This window comes from Equus caballus, chromosome 27 (genome assembly GCF_041296265.1).
Source record: "Equus caballus isolate H_3958 breed thoroughbred chromosome 27, TB-T2T, whole genome shotgun sequence".
NCBI classification, from domain to species: Eukaryota; Metazoa; Chordata; class Mammalia; order Perissodactyla; family Equidae; genus Equus; species Equus caballus.
Window position 1 is genome coordinate 24,105,646 of NC_091710.1, and position 25,013 is coordinate 24,130,658.

Below are 25,013 nucleotides of genomic sequence, written 5' to 3' on the forward strand. Positions count from 1 at the left end.
TAGCACAGTGGTGACTGCCAGATATCCCTGTTCACTAATGGCAGTGAATAAAGATGGCATGCACCCTTTTTTTCCCTTAGCTCTTTCCAATAATCCTTGAACTGTGGGATAGTTGGAGTTCCATAAACCATCTCGAAAGCATAAGAAAGAGTATCACTGTAGAGGACCTATTGCTGAAAACTAGACTGACTCGTGATCGTTGATGCCTTGGTGGAAGCCCACATTTCTCTGGATGGGCAATCTCCTCAATTTGTTCACATGGTGAGGAAAAATAAACCATAAACTGTTTAGGCCATACTTGGTGGTTCTTGTTTCTTGTGCAATTCCTAACTCATACAGACTAGATGTTAGATTGTTTAGAAATAACAGAGAGCTAAAAATTAAAGAGTTTAGGCAATAATTTGGGAAATATTTTGCAAAGTAAATTTCAGGAAAGCAAAATTATAAAAGTTTTAAAATGACTGAATTTTTATTTGAGAATGCTGACAATTTTTCTTTTCAATCCCTTTTTACTTCTCAATTTTCTAACTGAGTGTTAGTAAAATTAGGCTGAATTAGGACTTCAATATGTAAGGCAAATGTCTCCATAATTATCAGATAAAAATAATATATTTTAAATATGTATACATTTATAATGATATACAATTAAGATGTAAAAAATTGTGAGATTTCATTTATACCTGGTTACAACCAAAACATGGAATTTTTACTCCTCTTTCACAAAATGACATCTTCTGCTTTCAAGTCAGTTATAGTTTACCTTTCCCTCAGTTCTTCAATAAGTGATTTAAATAAGTGATTTATTTCTTATTAGACCAAAGATGTTTTATAATTTAAAATTTGGACATGAGAATAATTTGAGCTTGAACTTTGTTGTGAATTTATGTATGTATACATAAGTAGTATATATTTCACAGAGGAAAAAATCTAAGACAGAAAATGTTGATACATATTCATATGTACTACATGGAATGATAAAAGAGTAATATCAGATAAGAGGATGGATTATTTTTGGAAAAATTTGCAGTTAATATGGCTAGATAAGTATTCGATATTTGCGTATATATGTATATAAATAAAGAGTTCTTGTAAGGCTCATGAAAATGGAAAAAGTAGTTACATCTCAGATATGTGTCCTTGATTGATTTTTGCTTTACACTGTGCGTTCTTTATTATTTTGATTGCTAAAATGGGCATATATTATTTTCACAGCTATTCTAAAGTAATTATATTGAAAGATAATTCATGACATTAAAAGTACTATCTGTGTAATACAAGATAATTTAGTAAAATACAGTGAATTAACAGTATGATTCTCAATTCAGTGAATATACATAATTTCCACAAAAATGTCCTAAATAGCCAATGAAATATTCATAGTGATATCATCTATGCATGAACGTAGGTTACATTTTTTTCTCCTTAAACTTTTTCTTATTTTCAAAATGTTCTACTTTTGAAATCAAATGTGCACTTAAATTATAAGGAAAAACCAAATATGCGTTTTAAAAATAGAATATAAAATGTTAGGAAGTTATTTGGGAATAAAAGACTACATACCTTATTTTTGCCACAAGTAGTTCCATCTTTTACCCACATCTTTGGGCTCTCTTGATAATCGTGTGGAAACTCCAATGCGATGCAGATGTCTCCCTGTACATTGGTGTAAATAGTACTGGCATTTGGAACACTAACTAGAAATTCTTTGTGATACTTACATATTAATTTTCCGCATTGAAGATCCCTATAATTTACCAATAAATGAAAATCATTAGTTTTCAATACAGAGAATATCATTTCTAAAGCAAAAATATTTAAAGCATTGAAAGTTTGCAAAAGGATTTATGTAATTAATTGTGAAACACCAAAAAAAAGGGCCTTGCCTGCAATGTTAATAATAACTAAACATTTTAATACTTATGAACTACTTGCTAGCTAGCCTGATCACTTTTTTGTAAATATTTCTTCATTCTTCTCTTGATTCTTTGTTTTGTTTTTTGAGGAAGATCAGCCCTGAGCCAACATCTGCTGCCAATTCTCCTCCCTTTGCTGAGGAAGACTTGTCCTGATCTAACATCTGTGCCCATCTTCCTCTACTTTATATCTGGGATGCCTACCACAGCATGGCTTGACAAGGGGTGCCACGTCAGCACCTGGATCCGAACCAGCAGATCCCAGGCCTCAGAAGCAGAAGGCATGCACCCAACCGCTACGCCATCGGGCTGGCCCCTGATTCTTAAACATAATCAATTTCAAGCTTATTCTATCCTAAAAATTTAATAAAGTGTATCTAATTACCAGTCTTATTGGATTTCCTTTTCAGTTTTTCAAACATAATGCCTACTTTCATCATTATGGGTCCCAAACTGACAGGACAATGAGACCAATACTCAAGCATTATATGCAACAAATATTAAAATAAAATCACTAAGATACATCATAATGATACTGCTGTAAACCACAGAAAAAAAAATCATGAAATTAACCAGAAAGTGAAAAAGGATTAACAACAAAGATCAATAATACAACCTAAGATTCACTTTCCAACAGAAACAATGGAAACCAAAAGATTACTGAATGACAGATTCAAAGGTAAATCAAACTAACTACTGCCTTTCCATTCTCTCTGCAGAGAAAATGTCTTTTGAAATGAACTATGGTGTTTTCAGACAATAATTAGGAAAACTTGTCACCAGCAGTCCTGGACTAAAGAAAATGTAAACTGAGTTCTTCCCATTGAAAGGAATTTATCTTAGATGTAAACTGGTAGAAGTACAAAATACATATAGCTATCAGATTGAAGAAGTTGTTTGTATTCCTAGTTAGATGAGAGTGTTTATCTTGGGTCACTGCTAGATTTTGTGATAAATCAGACACAAAATAAATAAAATGGCATAGATAAATCTGAATGAGGAGGCTATGAGAGAGAGAAGATACAATTAAATCATCTTCCCCCAAAACAAGTATAAAACTGAGCAAATTTGTCAAAACAACCATTCCGGCGCTAGGAAAACTGATCAAAAGTAAACAATAAATTGAAAAGCATTTATGAACAGATGCTATAAAATCAAATAAGAATAATGAGAGGCTGTAGTCTTTTTGCCTGAGTCTGTTCCCTTGCCCTCTCCCAGGTCAGCTGGGGCTGTCTTTTTACTAGGGCAGGGCTGGCCATGAAAACCAATAAATTCAATGCCAGAAGGGTCATTCTTTTTTTTTTTTTTTTGCTAGGGAAGATTTTCCCTGAGCTAACATCTGTTGGAAATTTTCCTTTTCTTTTTTTTTTGTTTTTTTTTTTTATATGGGCCACCTCCACAGCATGGCCACTGACAGATGAGTGGTGTGGTTCTGTGCCTGGGAACTGAACCTGGTACAGTGAAATGGAGCGTACTGAACTTTAACCACTAGGCCACTGGGGCTGGCCACAGAGGGGTCACTTGTGATTTGGTGCAGAGAGAAAAAAAAAAAAAAAAAACATCCAGCATCACTTTGAATAAAAGTAGCAAAGTTGGTAGGGAATGAATCTAAAACCAGTAGCACTGTTAGCCTAAGGGTGAGGTCCCATTTGTGGTTAGTGACAGACCAGTCAGAAATTAAAGGCATGATCCTGGAAATGACAGCTCCATAAAGGGTGGTGATGAGCTCTTTTTACACCACATCCTTGGCTGACTGGAAGGCTACATGCATGTGCCAGGATACTTGAGAAAGACTGATGGGAGGCAACACTGGAGGAAACTTTAAATTTGCCTAAATCTAAATGTGTTTTCCAATTCATAAACAGAGCTATCACAAAGAAAAACCAAAGGCCAAATGACTTCGACGGTGAATTCCATGAAATATATAAAGAAAATATAATACTAATTCTACACAAGCTTTTATAGAAAATGATAAGGATAAAACACTGTCCAACTCATTCTATGAGGCAAATATTACCCTGATATCAAAGCCAAGCAAAGATATCACAATATAATGAACATAGGCAAAAAACATCCTTGACAAAAAATCAGCAAATCAAATCTAGAACTATATAAAAGTAATTTATACACCATGACTAAGTGGGATTTACTCAGGAATGCAAGACTGGGTTCATATCTAAGAGCCATTTCACAGAATATAGGGGGGAAATACATAATCATCTCAAAGAATGCAGAATAAGCATTTCATAAAATTCAGCACTGATTCATGATGAACATTCTCATCTAAATAGGAATAGAAAGGAACTTCCTCAAACTGAGAGAGCTATATGTGTAATCTACTAGTAGCACTATGATTACTGTTGAAAGATTGAATGCTATCAGCCTTCAATCAGGAACATGACAAACATTTCTGATTTCATAACTTTTATGCAATGAGGCAAAGATTTCCTAGATACTATATGGATCTGTACCATGATCTGTAAAAAATACATGAACTGGGCTTCATCAAAATTAAAACCTTTTGCCCTTCAAAAGATGTCATAAGAAAGAAAGACAAAAGATAGCCTGAGAGAAAATATTTACAATTCATATATCTTATAAAGATTATATTCTGAATATGTCAACTACTTTTACAATTCAATAATATCAACAAAACCCAATTTAAAACTGGGCTATGGATTTGTCAAGACATTTCACCAAAGACAACATGCAAATAACTAATACTCACATAAAAGAGTGGTCATTTCATAAATCAATAGGTAAATGCAAATTAAAACCAGAATGAGATGCTTCAGAATGGCAAAAAGCAAAAATCAAGAAAACCAAAAGTCCTGACAATACCAAATGTTGCTGAGGATGTAGAGAAGCTAGAACTCCCATACGCTGTTGATAGAAATGTACAATGTCACAGTCACTCTGGAAAATATTTGGATATGTTTAAAGTGTTAAACATACACTTTCCATATGACCCAGCAATTCCACTGCTAAGTGTACATCCAAGTGAAATGAAAAAAAATGTATGTCAACACAAAGACTTATACCTTTATCACTTGTTATATCCCACGAGAAACAAATATATGGCTTTACAAAACAAAATATGCACAAGAATGTTCACAGCAGCATTATTCTTAATAGCCCCAAACCAGAAGCATTCTAAATGCCTATCAACTGGTGAATGATAAACAAAATGTTATATCCATACCATATAATATTATTCAGCAATAAAAAGTTATGAACTCCTGATATATGCTACAAAATGGATGACTCAAAAACATTATAACTAAAAGAACCAGACAAAAAGACTACATATTGTATGATTTTTCTTATACAAAATTTCCAGAAAAGGCAAATGCATGAAGATAAAAAACAAGTCCCTGGTTGCTTGTGGCTGGGATCAGAAGTCAGGATTGATTCCAAATTGGCACAAAGGGAAATTTAAAGGGATTCTGAATTCTGGAGTTTGCACTTCTATAAATATATCACAAAATGAATAAAATATCCCTTTAAAACATAGTAATTACTTTTTAGCTAAGTGATTTTTATCTTAAAGTTCTTTAAAATTTTGTACAACAGCTACAAAAAGAGTTTGGAAGTCATGTCTCCTGTTATTACAAGAAAAAGCTGAACAAACTGAAATCGGTGACTTTTCTTCTACCCATCAGAGAACTGAGGTTATAGAGAAAACCACCTACATAAATCTGGAAAGCTAAGTACATGGAGAAAAAATAATTGCAGTACCTGCAATTTGTGTACCTGGAGCAGAAATTGCTGAACTACATAAGCCTGTAGGAATATATATACTGATTTTGACAAATTGCTGGAGACCTAGTGGGGACTAATGTGAGAATGAGAAGCTCCCAGGGAGCACAGTCATAAGGCACCACCATATTTTTACATGCATTTTCTCCAGGAACTCTCCATATAGACCTTGCAGGGAAAAGAAAAGAGTAACCATTGTAAAACCTTCCCAGACCCTTCTTCATCACAAAGGCTTAATCTGCAGGTGGAAGGACTTTATCAGAGGGCAATTTTGAAACATTATCCCTAGCTGGGGAAAGGGAATTCCATTCCACTCTAGCCAACTCCACTCTTCCTGTCTTACCTAAGAAAAAATAATAAATAAAGTCATAATCAATAATACTGAAATTTCTAAGAAAATAGTTGGGAATGCTGTAGCTGTGGCAGGGACTAGAGGATGTGACCATGGAAGAGGAAGCTATATATCTAAGAGTGACAGAAACACTTCTGAAAGCCACACCCTTGAGATACAGGCACATTTAAAGACTGAGGCTTATATGAAAACAAGAGAAGGTCCCCTGCCCACACCCTACCACTATACTAACAAGTCTCCTGTAACAATAAAAGTGGATTACATCTGGAAAAACTGCAAGACACATACTCCCTCTGAGGGGCAGAACGAAAGGAAGCCTCAATTCTAAGAGAGGAGGAAGAAACTACCCTACTAGAGAAATCTGAAGATTCTGGTACTTATAACTACAACAAACATTAGACACAGCCCCTAAAAAGATTAACATAAATCCTCACAGTTAAGGCGTATTTACCTCAGTGCCTATTACCCAAATTAACATGCTCAACTTTCAACAAAAAAAAGTACAAGACTTGTGAAAAGGCAAGAAAAAAACACAGTCTAAAGAGACAAAGCAAGCATCAGAACCAAATCAAATATAAAACAGACGTTGAGATTGTTAGATACGAAATTTAAAATAACTATGATTAATATCTTAAAAGCTCTAAAGGCAAAAGTTGACAACATGAAAGACCAGAGAGAAAATATCATCAAAGATATGGACACTGTAAGAATCAACTATAGGAGTCAAAAGGAAATGATAGCAAAAAAAGTGACAGAAATGAAGGATGCCTTCCAAGGGCCCATCAATAAAACTCAATCAAAACAGCAGAAGAAAGACTCAATGAAATCAGTGATAGGTCAGTAGAAACTTCTTCTCAAACTGAAACATCATGATAAAAAATAGCAGAAAAAAAACAAAATAGAAAATCCAAGAACTATAGGACAATATCAAAAAGTGTAATGTACTTATAATAAGAAATGAAGAAGAAGAAGAAGAAATAGAATGGGAAAGAAGAAATATTTGAAAAAATAATGGCCAAGATTTTTCCAAAATTATTGACATACATGAAACCACAAATGCAAGAAACTCAGAGAACACTAGGCAGCATAAATACCGAAACAAAAACCACCCACAAAAATATCACGTTCAAACTGAGGAAAACCAAAGCCGATGAGAAAATCTTGAAGGCAACTAGTTTGGGCTCACATCTTACTTACAGAGGAACAAGGATAACAATTACAGTAGACTTTTCATCAAAAACTTGCAATTAACAAGCAAGTGGAAGAAAGTTTTAAGTGTTGAAAGAAAAAAATCTAACTCATAATTTTGTGTCCTGTGAAATTATCCTTCAAAATTTAGGGAGAAATAATCTTTCTCAGAAAAACAGGAAGTAATAGAATCCTTTGCCAGCAGATCTGTCTTGCAAGAAATGTTAAAAGAAGGTCTTGAGGCAGAGGAAAGTGACATGATTCAGAAACCTGGATCTGCATTAAGAAAGGAAGAGTATCAGAAAATGAATAAATAAAAGAAAAATGTTTTATTTTTCTTATTCTTAACTAACTAAAAGATAGCTGTCTACTTAAAGCAATAATACAAAGAACGTATTGGCTATTTATAGTACATGATAATTAAAATGAATAACAGTGATGTTGCAGGGGACTGGATGGAGGAATTGGGATACTCTTATAATACGCCTGCACTACACATGAAGTAGTACACTGTTATTAAGGTGGACTATTACTATATTATATATTGTTACATTTGAAGACAGAAGATACGAGTCCAACTATATCAATAATCACTTTTATTGGTAATGGTCTAAACAACCTATTAAAAGCCAGACATTGTCAGAGTGGATTATAAAAAAATGACCTAAAGTCGGTTTAACATCTGAAAAACAAATAATGTAATATGCTATATGAATAGAAGAATGGACAAAAAATATAGAATCATGTCAATAGATAAATGAAAAGCATTTGAAAAAATACAATCACCATTCAAGATTAAAAACTCTCAAAAAAGTAGGAAGGCAGGGGAACTTTCTCAATCAGATAAAGAGTATCCAAAAAACCCTAACAATAACAAAAGAGTTAACAATAAACTTAATGGTGAAAAGCTGAATTTTTCCCATAAAATTGGGAGTAAGCAAGTGTCTCTTCTTTCTACACTTGTATTTCAACATTTTAATGGATATGTACACAGTGTAATCAAGCAAGAAAAACAAATTAAAGACATCCCAATTGGAAAAGAATAAATAATTCAGATATTATTGCAGATGACACAATCCTGGACATGGAAATGCTAATAAACTCATGGCAAAAAAAGAAAAAGTTTAGGAAAATCACACAATATAAAAGATCAATATAAAATATTATTTGAATTTTTACTATTATTATATGTCAGTAAAGAACAATGTGAAAATGAAATTTAGAAAGCCATTCTATTTACAGTATTTTCAAAAGTAGAATGTTTAGGAATACATTTAACAAAATACATGCAACACTTGAACGCTGAAAACTAATAAATGTGGATGAGAAAAATTAAAGAAGACTGAAATAAATTTAGATATAAATTCCGTATTTATTAATTGAAAACTCAACATTGTTAAGATGGGAATTCACCACACACACACACGACACACATATGACACACACACTAATGCACGTAAAACTGATGAACTCTGAGGGGTAGAGTTTGTAAATTTACCAGAGCCAATTTCCTGGTTTTGATATTGTTCTACAGATAAGATATATATGATATAAGTCATATAAAATGTTACCATTTGGGAAAACCAGGTGAAGGGTACAGGAGACCTCTCTATTCTCTCTCTATTATTTTTGCAGCTTCCCATGAATCTACAATTAGTTCAGAATAAAAAGATACAAACGTAAAACTCAACGGTAGGAAGACTAAACCATTCCAAATACAGTAGAAAAAAATTTGAACAGATTCACTACACAGGAAGACACCCACATTGGAAAATGTGGAAAAATGAACATTGGAAAAATGCTCAAAATAATTGTTAATTAGATAAATTCAAATTAAAACAAAAGTAAGTTACAACTAGAATGACTAAAATGAAAAAGACTGACAATACCAAGTAGTAGCACATTTTGGAGAAATGAGAGGTGTTGTTTATAGTATGAGTCAAGCTATGTTAAATCCCTTCCATAACAAAATTATATAGCCTTCAGAAAAGCATAAATGAATGCAAAGTTTCCATTAGGTGTTATTCATAGTATCCAACATAAGGCAAAAAAGTTGCTAGGCTTGCCAAAAATAATTAAAATGTGACATAGTCAAGGAGCAAATAAATCACTAGATACCAATATTAAAATGACACAGATATTGCAATAGGCAGAGAAGCACTTTATAGCAACTAATATAAAAATGTTCAATGACTTAAAGGAAAATATAGGCATAACAGCTAGAATGTTTCCCTTGGTCAGTATACGCTTTTAGCAACTGTGAAACAAACTTCTGTGCATTCTGGGCTTGAGCATATGAGAAAGCAACTTATAAATGTACCAAAATGTACTTTGTGGTGTTTAACTGGAAATAAAATTATCATTATAAATTCATGTTTTAAATACAGAGATATAAACAAATGGATACAGAAATAAATCTGTGATACACGTATGGGGATATATTGCCTGTGTGTTCTAACTCCGTTAACTGAGAGAGCTTAGAGGTAATGAAAACCAGTGGAAGTAAGCATACTTGGTGCCCAGATACTTATTTTCTACTAAAAGAAACCTGAGATTCTTGGATAAATAGCTGAATCCAGAGCAAGGATAGGAAAAGTACAACAGGAGCCTAGAACATCCTTTTTGTGCTAGAAAAATTTGGAAGTTCTTAAAGAGTCATACAGACTTTTGAAAAAGACATTGTGGCCAACTAGAAGGGACTCTCGCTAGCCAAAATTGAGACAATTTGAAAAAGTATCAAAATAAATAATGGCAGTAATATAGTCTATACTATTGAATAAAATAATTACTGAGTCTGATCTGATTTAAATAAAAAACTGATATAAATAATAGATAAGAACATAAACAAATATAGAGAAGGGAATACTTCTTCCTACAATAAACTTCTAGCTTAAAGGCAGAGTCAGTAATGGAGGTAGAAAATCGTGAATGTATTTTAAAACTAAGTAGGTGAAACTTTGAAGAAGAACAGAATATGTCCATAGTCTCAATATAATGCCTCACACATACATACTAAACACAAAAGGAAAGAATTAACTTTACAATTGAGAGACCTTAAGAAAATTAACTTTACCAAATAATTTAACCTAAAATATCCCAGTATGTAGAGAGGATGGTATGTACCTTTGAAAAATTGCACTTGAGGGTACCATATCATTTCAGTGAGAAGCATGCCAAAATGCATAACATGAATCTAATTATGAAAAATATCAAACAAACCCAAATTTAGGGACATTCTACAAAATAATTAACCTATAGTATTAAAAAAAAAAGAAGAAAAAAAAGGAAGTGTTCTAGATTAAAGTTTAAAAATACATGACTAATGTTCATAATACTCTGGATTTGCTCCTGAACAAGGTAAAACAGCTATAAATATTTTACTGAGACAACTAATGAAGCTTTATAAGATCCATGTTTGACAGCTACAATATAGCTATGTAAGAAAATATCTTTATTCTCAAGAAAGACACACTGATTTATTTAGGGGTAAATAAGCACAGTATCCAATTTACATTAAAATGGTTTAGAAAAATCATTTTGAAGAGAGGAGAGTTAAAAATAAAAACAGAAAGATATGGGGCCGGCCCGGTGGCACAGCGGTTAAGTGCACACTTTCCGCTTCGGCAGCCTGGGGTTTGCGGGTTTGGATCCAGGGTGCGGACATGGCACTGAATGGCGAGCCATGCTGTGGTAGGCATCCCACATATAAAGTAGAGGAAGATGGGCATGGATGTTAGCTCAGGGCCAGTCTTCCTCAGCAAAAAGAGGAGGATTGGCACAGAATATTAGCTCAGGGCTAATCTTCCTCAAAAAAAAAAAAAAAAACCAGAAAGATAAAGCAAAAGGGAAAAATGTAAACAACTGGTAAATCTGAGTAAAGCATATATAGGGAGTCTGTGCTATTCATGCAAACTCTAAGTTTTTTACGGAGTTTTTACTGTCAAACCAAGTTTGAAATAATATCAAAATAAAATATTACAATAACAGCAACATTCTAGTTCTAACATATATACTAATTGTCATATTTAATAATTAATAATTAATGCATATAGCGCATACTATGTGTCACTCCCATTCTAAGTGTTTTTTGTAGAGTATGTAAATTCCATACTGGAATCAGCCTAATGATGTTAGTGCAATTGATATTTGTATTTTACATATCAGAAAAGTGAAGCACATGTCCAAGCTCACACAAGTAGGAAAGCAGCAGAGTTAGGATTTGAAACCAAGATGTCTGGCTGTAGAGTAAATGTTCTTAAACACAGCGCTTTACTTCCTGGATAGTAAAAATTCATGCATTTTCATTTCATCACTATAAGAATGGTCATCCTTTGTAAAATTAAAGTGACAGCATGCACAATAAAAATGATCAGTCCTTCTAACTAAAGGGTAATTAATGTACTTATATGTGAATTAAACACTTTGTAGGAGCCAGCCTGGTGGTGCATTGGCACATGTTCCACTTCGGCTGCCTGAGGAGTCGCCGCTTCGATCCCAGGTGCGGACATGGCAGCGCTTGGCAAGTCATGCTGTGGTAGGCGTCCCACATATAAAAAATTGAGGAAGATTGGAATGGATGTTAGCTCAGGGCCAGTCTTCCTCAGCAAAAAGAGGGAGATTGGCAGCAGTTAGCTCAGGGCTAATCTTCCTCAAAAAACAAAAAACACTCTGTAGAAAGGAATAAGGGATAATTTGGATATATGACAAAGAGAGGTACGGACAATCTGTATTTAAGACATTTATAATTGGAATTAAATATAGTCTTACTTCATGGTCAGGTAATATTTTGATAATATATAAACTTAATTATGTGGTGGTATTTTCAAATATGAGGCAATAAATAGAGTTTCTGAGATAGATTTCTTAAAACATACTTAGGCTGACATGGTTGGTATCCGTCAGGACCTGAACCACAGTTCCCAGATTGATCAGCCTTAGAATTAAGGTAAGCAAAACACTCTGAAGAACCAAACTCTGCACCTGAAAAAAATACGTGGTTAGTCATATCGAACTTATATTAATTTAAAATAATTAATGAATACATTTAAAATTCTGAAATGGTTTAAAACATATGGTGCAAAATAAGATCATAACATAAAATTGAAAATAAAAACTGCATTTAAGATCACACAAAACCACTTCAATGAAATATTTGAAAATGGAAAGCATTCTTATCTAAAATCGAAACAGATATCTTAGAATTAACCAATTTGTCTTCTAATTTTTAGTAAGTCAAAAGATATATATCTATAAGTATATAAGAAACTTTTTAAACAAATAATTGACTTATTGGTCAATAATCTGCATAAATGTCAAACCACTAAACTTACTACTTTTTACCATAATTTCCTCAGATCAAAAATTTTTGGAGTCACAGTTGTTTCATTTTCACACTCACTATCCAACCTACACACATAATGTGTTTACTTCTCATAAGATCCATCTGCCTTAAAGAGCAGTTTATTCACCATAACCTCCATCAGTTCTATTCTAGTTGAAAGACTAAACCAAAAGCCTTTGATAGGGAGATTTACCACTGCATTATGATGCTGAAGAAAAATGACACACTGTAGGAAGAGGCCCAGTGGACATGTTAGAATCTCAGTTGTAACTCCTAGAGGAAGTAGCAAATTGAAAAGAAGCAGTTGATTTTGTCACAGGGGCTATTTGCAAACCTGGTTATAGCTGAGAAGTCAAAATTAGAAGCTTAGCTATGGAAACAGACCAGTGCTGCTAGACATTAAAAATAGGCAAAAGCTGGAGGATCTTTCATAGCTATAGTGACAAAATTAGACTCAAGGGGCTTCAACATATAGTTTCTTCCCCCCTCAAGGGTTTTTCCTACTTCTAAACATGTGAAGAGAAAGAGATGAAAATATAAAGAGATGACTTCCGTAAAGCAGTGCAGATTTTTCAGCAGTTGTGTCTACATACCTGCCAGGGGAAGGAGTCTCAGTAAATATACCAACTCTCAGTTGAAAACCCTGGAGAGTTATACCCTTGAAATAAGAGTGAACTAGATGTAAACAGAGCCTTATCTAAACTCTAATCAAACTTTAAGAACTATCAGTTTCTGGTTTAATTAAAGTCATAAGTTTCTCATTTTAGATACCTAAAAGAAGAAAAAGTCCTGATTTTATGGCTGCTTCCAAGGTATGTCCTAGATCACCTGGCTCTAGTGGCCAGGGGAGATTTCATTCCTGGGTCCCATGGGATGGTAATCAGAGACAGTTCCTGGCCAGCTATCCCCTCCAGTGCACAGCCAGATAGCTGATTGAAACACATACTCAGTCCTTCTGTGAAAGAGACACCTTTGATTTTCCTGGAACTTCAGCCTGAGGGGAAGGCATCTGGTTTGCCTCACATCTAGAACCTACTAATGTTCTTTGAGGAGATAAAGTGCAGTGGACATCATGTTTATGCTCTCCCTCTGCCTCACTTCAGCTCACTGGTATCTCCCAGAAAGGAGGCTGTACCCTCAGAATCACATAAGCCATAAGATAAATCTTAATACATATACGTATAGATATCTATAGATATACATATACATAGAGAGTATAATTACATATCCTACAGATATTGTTTCTCTGGTAAAATCCTAGCTAATACAGTCGTGGAACAGAGGGGTCTGTGATGTTTCAATTTGGAGATATTCTCCTCTCTCCTCAGAGGCTTGGTAGCCCAAAGCCAGCAACCTTATGGCTAATGAAGAGGTCTGACGTACTTTGAGCTTTGTTAAAAGCACCATACCCAGAGCACAGTGAATTATCCAAACTTTCACTTACCTAGAAAATCTCTATTCTCAGGGGTTTGTTAGATTTCAAGGAAGAATAATTTGAGAGCAATATCCTTCAAGAATATAGACATAAAAAATCCTCATGAAATCTATAGCCTAATATGCCTTATGAATATTGATTTTAAAAACCTCAACAAAATACTACTAAACTGAATTCTAGAGCATACTAAAAGCACTATACATGATTATTAAGTAGAATTTATTCCTGGAATTCAAGGATGGTTCAATGTACAAAAATAAATCAAATGTCGTACAACAAAATAGCAGTATGACGGTAAAAACCCCACATGATCATGTCAATTGTGGCAGAAAAAACATATGACAAAATTCAACACCTTTTAATGATAAAATCACTCAACTAACTAGAAGTAGAAGGAAGGTACCTCGATATAATAAAAGCAATTTATAAAAAACATAGTTAACATAATACTCAGTGGTGAAAGATTGAAAGCTTTTCCTCTATGATAAGGAACAAGAGAAGGATGCAGGATTTCATTACTTCTATTCAACATAGTCCTGGAAGTGGTAGTCAGAGCAATAGGCAACTAAATGAAATAATAAGCATCTAAACTGGAACAAAAGAAGTAACATTATGTCTGTTAAAGTCTCCACGATCTTATATAAAGATAGAAAACTCTAAATGCTACATACGCAAACTGTTAGAACTAATAAATAAACTCAGCAAAGTTTCAGGATATAAAATTAATGTGAAAATTGTTGCATTTCTATACATTAGTAATGAAAAATACCAAAAGGAAATTAAGTAAACAATTCCATTTACCATAGTATCAAAGAGAAAAAATATAGTTAGGAGCAAAATTAACCAAAGAGGTGAAAAAACTTGTACAATGAAACCCACAAAATGTTGCTGATCAAAATTAAAGAAGATACAAATAGCTGGAAAGACATTCTGTGCTTATGGGTTGGAAAAGTAATACTATGATGACAATATTACCAAAAGTTATCTACAGCTTCAATGAAAACCTTATCAAAATATACACAATGTGTTTTTGCAGAAAAAGAAAAATTCACCGTAAAATCCATATGGAATCTCAAAGGACCTCAAATAGGATAATGTTTGAGAAATGTTCAAAAATGGAGAACAAACTTTGAGATCTCATGCTTCCTGATTTTCAAATTAACTGTAAAGCTACAGTATTCTAAATAATGTTGTATTGTCATAAACACACACACACACACATATATATACCAATGGAATAAAATAAAGATCTCAGAAATAAATCCTTCCATAGATGCTATAATTTTTCATAAGGATGTCAAACCATTCCCTGGAAAAGGGCAGTCTTTTCAACAATTTATATTGAGAAAACTGGATATCCACATGAAAAAGAATGAAGATGAACCCTTTCCTTACGTGATATACAAAAATTAATTCAAAATGGATCAGATACCTAAATGTAAGGGCAAAAACTATGAAACTCTTAGAAGAAGATACAGAGGAAATGCTTTTTAACTCTGAATTTGACAATCATTTCTTGCATATGATGCCAAAAGTAAAGGCAACAAAAGAAAATATAGATCAAAATTTTAAAAACATTTGTGCATGGAAATCAATAGAGTGAAATCAGCCCACAGAATGGGAGAAAATATTTGAAAATCATGTATCTGATAAAGGGTTAATATCTGGAGTATATAAAGAAACTGTACAACTCAACAATAACAAAAAACAACTGAAAAACAATTAAAAATGGGCAAATGACTAAAATAGACATTTCTCCAAAGAAGATATAAAAATAGCCAATAAGCACATGAAAAGATATTGCACATTACTAATCATTAGGAAAATGCAAATCAAAACCACAACAAGATACAATCGCATACCCATTAGGATGGCCAGGATCAGAAAAAAGGAAAATAACAAGTGTTGGCAAGGATGTGGAGAAGTTGGAACTCTTGTGCATTGTTGATGGAGATGTAAAATGATGGAGCCACCGTGGGAAACAGTGTGGCGGTTACTCAAAAAAGTAAAAATAAAATTAGCATATGATTCAGCAATTTCACTTCTGGGTACATACACAAAAGAATTGAAAGTAGAGACTTGAATGATAGCTATATACCCATGTCCATAGCAGCATCATTCACAGTAGCCAAAAGGTGGAAGTAACCCAAGTGTCCAGTGACAGAAGAGTGGATAAGCAAAATGTGATACACACACACACACACACACACACACACAGTGGAATATTATTCAGCCTTAAAAAGGAAAGACATTCTGACATATAGATGAACCTTGAAGATAGTATGCTAAGTGCAATAAGGCAGTCACAAAAGGACAGATAGTGTATGATAGCACTTAAATAAGGTACCAACAGTAGTCAGTTTCTTAGAGACAGAAAGAATGGTATTTACTAGGAGTGAATAGAGGAGTGAGACATTGTTTAATGGGTATGGAGTTCAGCTTGGGCAATTGAAAAGCATTCTGAAGATGGATGATGGTGATGTTTGCAAAATAATGTGAGTGCATTTAATTATCAGACATTTTCTGATATATAGAAATAGTAGGGATCCACTAAAAATAACTATTAGAACTAGTAAAGGATTTCAAGACGAAATTCAAAGGAAATTCAAAACAAATTTCAAAGGAAAAATTACCCCTGAGAGGGAATTGAAAACTGTGTAAAAAGAACCCCTGCAATAAGGGGCAGTTCTGACTGAAGTGGAAGAGGCGGAAATTCCTTTCTGGAAAGAAAAATCGTCACCTTCATGAGTCACAGAAATTTATGGCTGGCTGGGAGCAATACCAAGGTACGTGGCCTTCCCTGGAGGAGTGGGGAACCTGAGCTGGGGAGTGTTACTGCTATAAGCAACCTTTGGACTCACCACAACCAAGATGAGTGTCCTAATATCTGGCTTTACTGGCTATTAACTACAATGAGGAATACCTCTAGAAAAGCTATTGGATGTAAGTGGAAAAAAGCTGCCTCTTAAAGGGCCCATGCACAAATTCACCCATTTTGGAATGCAATCTAAAATCACCAGAAAGAAAGGTGTACAGCCCTTTCTTGAAAAGAGACTCACCTGATACACCCTGGGCACATCTCAGTGAGAGGTGAGCCCTCTCCAGGGATTGAGACATTGGCAACAGCCATTATTGTGACTTAGTATAGGTGTGCTGACACAGAAGCTGGCAGACACCATTGGAGTTCTTCCACTGGCTTGTTAGCCCAGGGTCTGCCCAGCAACCTAGAGCACTGATTTAATACAGCTCAGCCAGAGTAAGAGGCCCACCCTAAGGACTGGCCCCACCCAATAGAAAGCCCTTGGGAAACTTGTGGGCCTGCATAGACTGGTGCCTGGATCCTCTACAGGCAGGCAAGTGGGTCCAACATTGCAGGGTAGAGTGTGAGCTATGAAGAGGTAGAGTGTATGAGGCCCTGGTAGAGTGTGTGGGGGCCTCTGCAGTGGGGTGATTGGTCTGCTTCAGGGGATCAGGATGTGTGCAAGGACCAGGACTGTGTTGACAGTGTGTGTGGACCAGTGGGCCATGGGACCTGTCAGCTGCAGAGACTTGTGCATCCTCCAAAAGCCACAGAAATGATTGCCCCCACCTTCCAAAGCATGAAACAACTGGGGGCTCCAATGCCTGCGGCCAGCCCTACTAGCTGCAAGCATGAGAGAGCTGACAACAGCCTAATAGGCCAGAGGCCTACAGCAATTATAAGCCCCTGAGCCTATCAACTAGCCACACTGGGGACCTACTCACTTAACAGAAAAACTGCAACATGAAGGTGCTATCAGACCTTGCAGCCAACTGTGCTAGGGCTCCACAAGATCAAGAGACATAGCTGACTCACCTGATACATGGATAAAAGCACAGAGAAAGAGGCAAAATGAGGAGGAGAAGTAATGCATTTCAAGCAAGGGAACAGGGAAAAACCTTAGAAAAAGAAATGAAACAGAAATAAACAATTTACCTGACAAACAGTTCAAACAAAAAGGTATAAAGGTGCTCACTGATCTTGGGAGAAGATGGGTGAACTCAGTGAGAGCTTCGACAGATAATTGGAAAATATAAAAAAGAACTAATCAGAAATGAAGACTACAATACTGGAAATGAAAAATTCACTACAGGGACTCAATAGCAGAATAGATGATACAGAAGAAGGGATCAGTGAGCTGAATGAAAGAATAGAGGAAATCACCCAAGCAACAGATAAAAGAAAAAAGAATTAGAAAGAACAAGAACAGGCTAAGGGAACTCTAGGACAACATCAAGTACACTAGCTTTCGTATTATAGATGTCTCAGAAGGAGAAGAGAGAGACAAAGGGACAGAGAATATATCTGAAGAAATAATAGCTGAAAAGTTTCCTAACCTACAGAAGGAAACAGACATCCAGGTACAGGAATCACAGAGAGCACCAACCAAGATAAACCCAAGAAGCCCAGATCAATATACATTATATTTAAAATGTCCAAAGTTAAAGAGAGAATCCTAAAAGCAGCAAGAGAAATGCAACAAGTGACATATAAAGGAAACCTCATAAGGCTATCAGTTGACTTTTTAGCAGAAGCTTTACAGACCAGAAGGGAGTGGAATGATATATTTAAAGTGCTGAAAGGAAAAACCTACAGCTAAGAATACTCTACCCAGCAAGGTTGCCGTTCAGAATTGAAGGAGAGATAAAGAGTTTAAGAGACAAGCAAAAATTAAAGGAGTTCATCACCAAGAAACCAATTTTATAGGAAATGGTAAAGGGCCTTATTTAAGTGGGAAAGAGAAGAACACAAATAGGAATAAGAAAATTAACCAAAAAAAGTAATAAAATTACTGGTAAAGGGAAAAATACAGTAAAGGTAACAGATCAATCACCTATGAAGATAATATGAAGGTCAAAAGACAAAAATACTAAAATTACCTATTTCAATGATAAGACAGTAATGGATACACATGCAGGAAGAAGAGGTCAAATATGATATCAAAAACAAAATGTGGGATGATGGAAGTAAAAGAGTAGAACTTTAAGCAAGAGGTCAAACTTAGAAGGCAATCAACTCAATATGGATTGCTATATACATAGGTTATTATATAGAAAACTCATGATAATCACAAACCAGAAACCTATAATAAATGCACAAAAAATTAAGATAAAGAAACCCAAACATAATACTAAAGAAAGCCATCAAACCACAAGGGAAAAGAGCAAGAGAAGAAAGGAACAGAGAAGTACGACTAAAGCACCTAGAAAAAAAATAACAAAATGGCAATAAGTACATAGTTATCAATAGCTACTTTAAATGTCAATGGACTAAATGCTCCAATCAAAAGATATAGGGTGGTCAACTGGATAATAAACAAGACCCATATATATGCTGCATACAAGAGACGTACTTCAGACCTAAAGACACTCAGAAACTGAAAGTGAAGGTATAGAAAAAGATACTCCATGCAAATGGCAAAGAAAATAAAGCTGGGGTAGCAATACATATATCAGACAAAATAGACTTTAAAACATAAACCATAACAAGAGACAAGAAAGACACTACATAATGATAAAGGGAACGATCCAACAAGAGGATACAACACGTGTAAATATCTATCCACCCAATAAAGGAGCACCTAAATATAGAAAACAATTATTAACAGACACAGACAGTAACGCAATAATAGTTGGGGCCTTGAACACTCCACTTACACCAATGGATAGACCATCCAAACAGAAAATCAATACGGAAACATTGGCCTTAAAAGACACATTAGAGCAGATGGACTTAGTAGACAAATATAGAACGTTCCACCCCAAAACCACAGAATACACATTCTTTTCAAATGCACATGGGACATTCTCCAGGATTGATCACATATTAGATCACAAAAAAAGTCTCAATAAATTTAAGAAGATTGAAATAATACCAAGCATCTTTTCTCTCCACCAAGGTATGAAACTGGAAAGCAACTACAGGAAGAAAATTGGAAAAACCACAAATATGTGGAGATTACACAAAATGCTACTGAAAAACAATTGGGTCAATGAAGGAATCAAAGGAAACATCAAAAAATATGTGGAAGGAAATGAAAGTGAAAATACAACATGCCAAAATCTATGGGATACAGCCAAGCGATTCTAAGAGGGACGTTTATAGCTATACAGGCCTACCTCAACAAATGAGAAAAATGTCAAAGAAACAAGCTAACAGAGCAGCTAAAGGAACTTGAAAAAGAAGAACAAGGCCCAAAATCAGTAGAAGGAAAGAAATAATAAAAATCAGAATGAAAATACATGAAATAGAGACTTAAAAAACAATTAAAAAATTAATGAAACTAAGAGCGGGTTCTTTGAAAAGATAAGCAAAGTGACAAAACTTTTCCTGGACTCACCAAACAAAAAGAAAGAGAGAAGCCTCAAATAAATAAAATCAGAAATGAAAGAGGAGAAATTACAACGGACACCTCAGAAATACAAAAGATCATGAAAGAATTATATGAAAAGCTATATGCCAACAAATTAGACAATCTAGAAGAAATGGATAAATTCTTAGAATCATACAACCTTCCAAAAGTGAATAAGAAGAAATAGAGAATTTGAATAGACAAATCACCAGTAAGGAGATCAAAACAGTAAGTAATCAAAAACCTGCCCCAAAATAAGAGGCCAGGAGCCAACGGCCTCCCTGGAGAATTCTACAAACCATTGAAAGAAGACTTAATACCTATCTTTCTAAAACTCTTCCAAAAAATTGAAGAGAAGAGAAAGCTTCTTAACTCATTCTATAAAGCCAGCATTACTCTGATACCAAAACCAGGCAAGGCTAACACAAAAAAAGAAAATTACAGGCCAACGTCACTGATAAATGTCAATGCAAAAATCCTCAACATTATACTAACAAGTCAAATATAATGGTACATTAAAAAGATCATACACCATGTTCAAGTGGGATTTATCCCAGAGATTACAGGGATGCTTCAACATCTTCAAATCACCAACATGATATACCACATTAACAAAATGAATAAAAATCACATGATCATCCCAACAGATGCAGAGAAAGCATTTGACAAGATACAGCATCCATTTATGACAAAAACTCTGAATAAAATGGGTATAAAAGATAAGTACCTCAACATAATAAAAGCCATATATGACAAACACACAGCTAATACCATTCTCAATGGAGAAAAACTGAAAGTTATCCCTCTAAGAACAGAAACAAGACAAGAATGCCCATTTTCACCATTCTTATTTAACACAGTATTGGAAGTCTTGGAGCGGTCAGGCAAGAAAAAGAAATAAAAGGGATCCAGATTGGAAAGGAAGAAGTGAAACTGTCACCATTTGCAGATGACATGATTTTATATATAGAAAACCCTAAAGAATCCACTAAAAAACTTACATAAATAATAAAGGAATACAGTCAAGCTGGAGCATACAAAATCAACATAAAAAATCCATTGTGTTTCTATACACAAACAATGAAGTCACAGATATAGAAATTAAGAATACAATCCCATTTACAATCACAACAAAAAGAATAAAATACCTGGGAATAAACTTAACTAAGGAGATAAAAGACCTTTACCCTGAAAAGTATAAAACATCATTGAAAGAAATTGAAGACACAAAGAAATGAAAAGATGTTTCATGCTCTTGGATGGGAAGAATTAACATACTTAATAAGTCCATACGTCCTAAAGCAATCTCCAGATGCAGTGCCATCCCTATCAAAGTTCCAACAAGATTTTTCACAGAAATAGAACAAAGAATCCTAAAATTTATATATAACAACAAAAGACCCTGAATAGCCAAAGGAATCCTGAGAAAAAAAGAACAAAGCTGGAGGTATCACAGTCTCTGATTTCAAAATATACTATAAGGCTATAGTAGCCAAAACAGCATGGTACTGGCACAAAAACAGAGACACAGATCGATGGAACAGAATTGCCAGCCTATAAATAAACCCACACATCTACGGACAGCTAATTTTTGACAAGGCAGCCAAGAACGTACATTGGAGAAAGGAAACATCCATAATTGGGGTTGGGAAAACTGGACAGCCACATGCAAAAGAATGAAAGTAGACCATTGTCTTACATCATACACAAAAATTAACTCACAATGGATTAAAGAATTGAATGTAAGACCTGGAACCATTAAACTTCTAGAAGAAAACATAAGCAGTACGCTCTTCAATATCAGTCTTGGCAGCGTATTTTCAAGTGTCATATCTGACAAGGCAAGGAAAACAATAGGAAAAATAAACAAATGGGACTACATCAAACTACAAAGCTTCTGAACAGCAAAATAAACCATCAACAAAACAGAAGACAACCTAACAACTGGTAGAAGATATTTGCAAACCATATATCTGATAAGGGGTTAATATACAAAATATACAAAGAATTCACTCATCTCAACAACAAAAAAACTAACAACCCAGTTAAAAAATGGGCAAAATCTTCAAGAAATGGTGCTGGGAAAATTGGACAGGCACATGCAAAACAAATGATAGTAGAACATTATCTTTCTCCATACACAAAAATAGACTCAAAATAGACCAAAAACTTGAAGGTAAGACCTGAAACCATAGAATTGCTGGAAGGAAATATAGGCAGCGCACTCTCTGACATCAGTCTTAAAAGGATATTTTCGAATACTCTGTCTATGCAGACAAGGGAAACAAAATAAAAAATAAATAGGTGGGACTTCATCAGACTGAAGAGTTTCTGGAAGGTGAAGGGAAACCAGGATTAAAGCCAAAGGACAACCCACCAACTGGGAGAAAATACTTGCAAATCACATATCTGACAAGGGGTGAATCTCCCTTGTATATAAAGAACTCACAGAACTGAACTAGAAAAAAGCAAACAATCCAATCAAAAAGTGGGCAGAGGGTACAAATAGAAATTTTTCCATAGATGTTATACTGATGGCCAATAGGCACATGAAAAGATGCTCAACATCACTAATCATCATGGAAATGCAAATCAAAACTACAATGAGATATCACCTTACATCTGTTATAATGGCTATAATCACTAAGACAAAAAATAACAAATGTTGGAGAGTTTGTGGAGAAAAGGGAGCCCTCACACAATGCTAGTGGGAATGCAAACTGGTGCAGTCACTAAGGAAAACAGTATGGAGATTTCTCAAAAAGTTAAAAATAGAAATATATGACCCAGCTATCCCACTCCTGGGTATTTATCCAAAAAACTTGAAATCAACATTTTAAAGAGACTTATGCACCCCTATGTTCACTGAAGCATTATCATAACAGCCAAGATGTGGAAGCAGCCCACGTGTCCATCGACTGATGATTAGATAAAGGAGATGTGGTATATATATATATATAGACAATGGAATACTACTCAGCCCTAAGAAACCATGAAATCTGGCCATTCGTGACAACATGGACAGATCTGGAGGGTATTATGCTAAGTGAATAAGTTGGAGAAAGTCAAATACTGTATGATCTCACTCATAGGTAGATGATAAAAACAATGACAAACAAACACATAGAAAGAGAGATTGGATTGGTGGTTACCAAAGGGGAGGGGGGAGGGAGGAGTGTGAAAGGGGTGATTAGACACATGTGTGTGGTGATGGATTGTAATTAGTCTTTGGGCGGTGAAAGTGATGTAATCTACACAGAAATCGAAATATAATGATGTACACCTGAAATTTATACAATGTTATAAACCAATGTTATCACAATAAAAAATAAAATAAAATAAACTACAGCTACACACACAAAAATCAATTGATAACTATACAGGAGTAATGAACAACCCAAAAATGAAGTTAAGAAAAATCTTATCTATAACAGTATTAAAAAGAATAAAATATCAAGAAATAAATTTCACAAAAGAAATATAAGGCTTGTACACTGATAATTACAAAACTATACAAAACTTAAATGAAGATCCAAATAATTGGAAAGACATTCCATGTCCATAGACTGGGAGCCTTAATATGGTTGATATAACATTACACCTCAAATTGATACGCAGATTCAACACAATTACTACCAAAATTCCAGCTGCCTTTTTTTGCAATTGACAGGTTGATTCTAAAATTCAAGAAATGCAAGAGATCCAGATATCCAAAATAATCTTAAAAAGAAGAAAAAAGTTGGATTACTCAAATTTCCTGATTTGAAACAAACTACAAAGCTACAGTAATCAAGGCAGTGTGCTACTGACACAAGCATATAGACATATAGCTCAATGCAATAGAACAGAGAGTTTGGAAATAAACCCTTACTTTTATGGTCAAGGATTTTTCAGCAGAGGTGCCAAGTCAATTAGGTGAGGGTATAGTCAACTTTTCAACAGTGATGCTGAGACAACTGGACATGCTAAAGAATTAAATTGGAACAATTTTTCATGCCATACATAAAAATTAACTGAAAATGGATTATAGACCCAAATTTAAGAGCAAGAGCTATAAAGCTCTTAGAAGAAAACAAAGGAGTAAGTCAGGACTTTGAATTGGGGAATGTTTTCTTAGATATGATGCCTAAAACACAAGCACAAAAGAAAAAAATAAATATATTGAACTTCATTAAAATCAAACGTTGTGCTTCAAAAGAGGTCATCAGGAAAGTGAGGAAATAATCTACAAAATTGGAGAAAATATTTGCAAAACATGAATTAGGCAATAAACCTGTATCCAGAGTATATAAGGAACTATTACAACTCAATAATTTAAAGGCAACCCAATTAAAAACTTGGTAAGGGATTTAAATAGACATTTCTCCAAAGAAGATATAGAAATGGCCAATAAGCACGTGAACATATGCTCATCATTAGTCATCAGGTAAGTGCAAATCAAAACTACATGATACTACTTCACACCCTTTAGATCACAGAATAACTCAGTATTACATGGACATCAACTCAATGAAAATTAATGTATGAATTAATTTATAAATCTGGTTCTTAAATTCATTTGGAAGAACAGAAGGCCAAGTCAAGATATACGAAGAAATATAAAAAGCTAAGATGGCTTGCCTTGAGATGTTAGAATAATTATAAAGGCAGAGAA

At 34.5% G+C, this 25,013-nt stretch overlaps 1 protein-coding gene across 4 annotated transcripts in view; it reads right to left on the reverse strand.

The window, feature by feature from the left end:
* Window positions 1-25,013, reverse strand: part of ADAM2 (ADAM metallopeptidase domain 2) — a 133,724-nt gene that overhangs the window by 24,349 nt on the left and 84,362 nt on the right. For all 4 annotated transcript variants that reach the window (XR_002804447.2, XR_011433254.1, XM_005606295.4 and 1 more), the window contains exons 15-16: window positions 12,087-12,192; window positions 1,561-1,744 (exon numbers count right to left, since the gene is read on the reverse strand). Coding sequence is in view for 2 of the 4 variants with exons in the window: in XM_005606295.4 (XP_005606352.1) it covers window positions 1,561-1,744; window positions 12,087-12,192 (290 nt within the window). In the remaining 2 variants the exon portion in view is untranslated. The remainder of the gene's footprint in view (window positions 1-1,560; window positions 1,745-12,086; window positions 12,193-25,013) is intronic.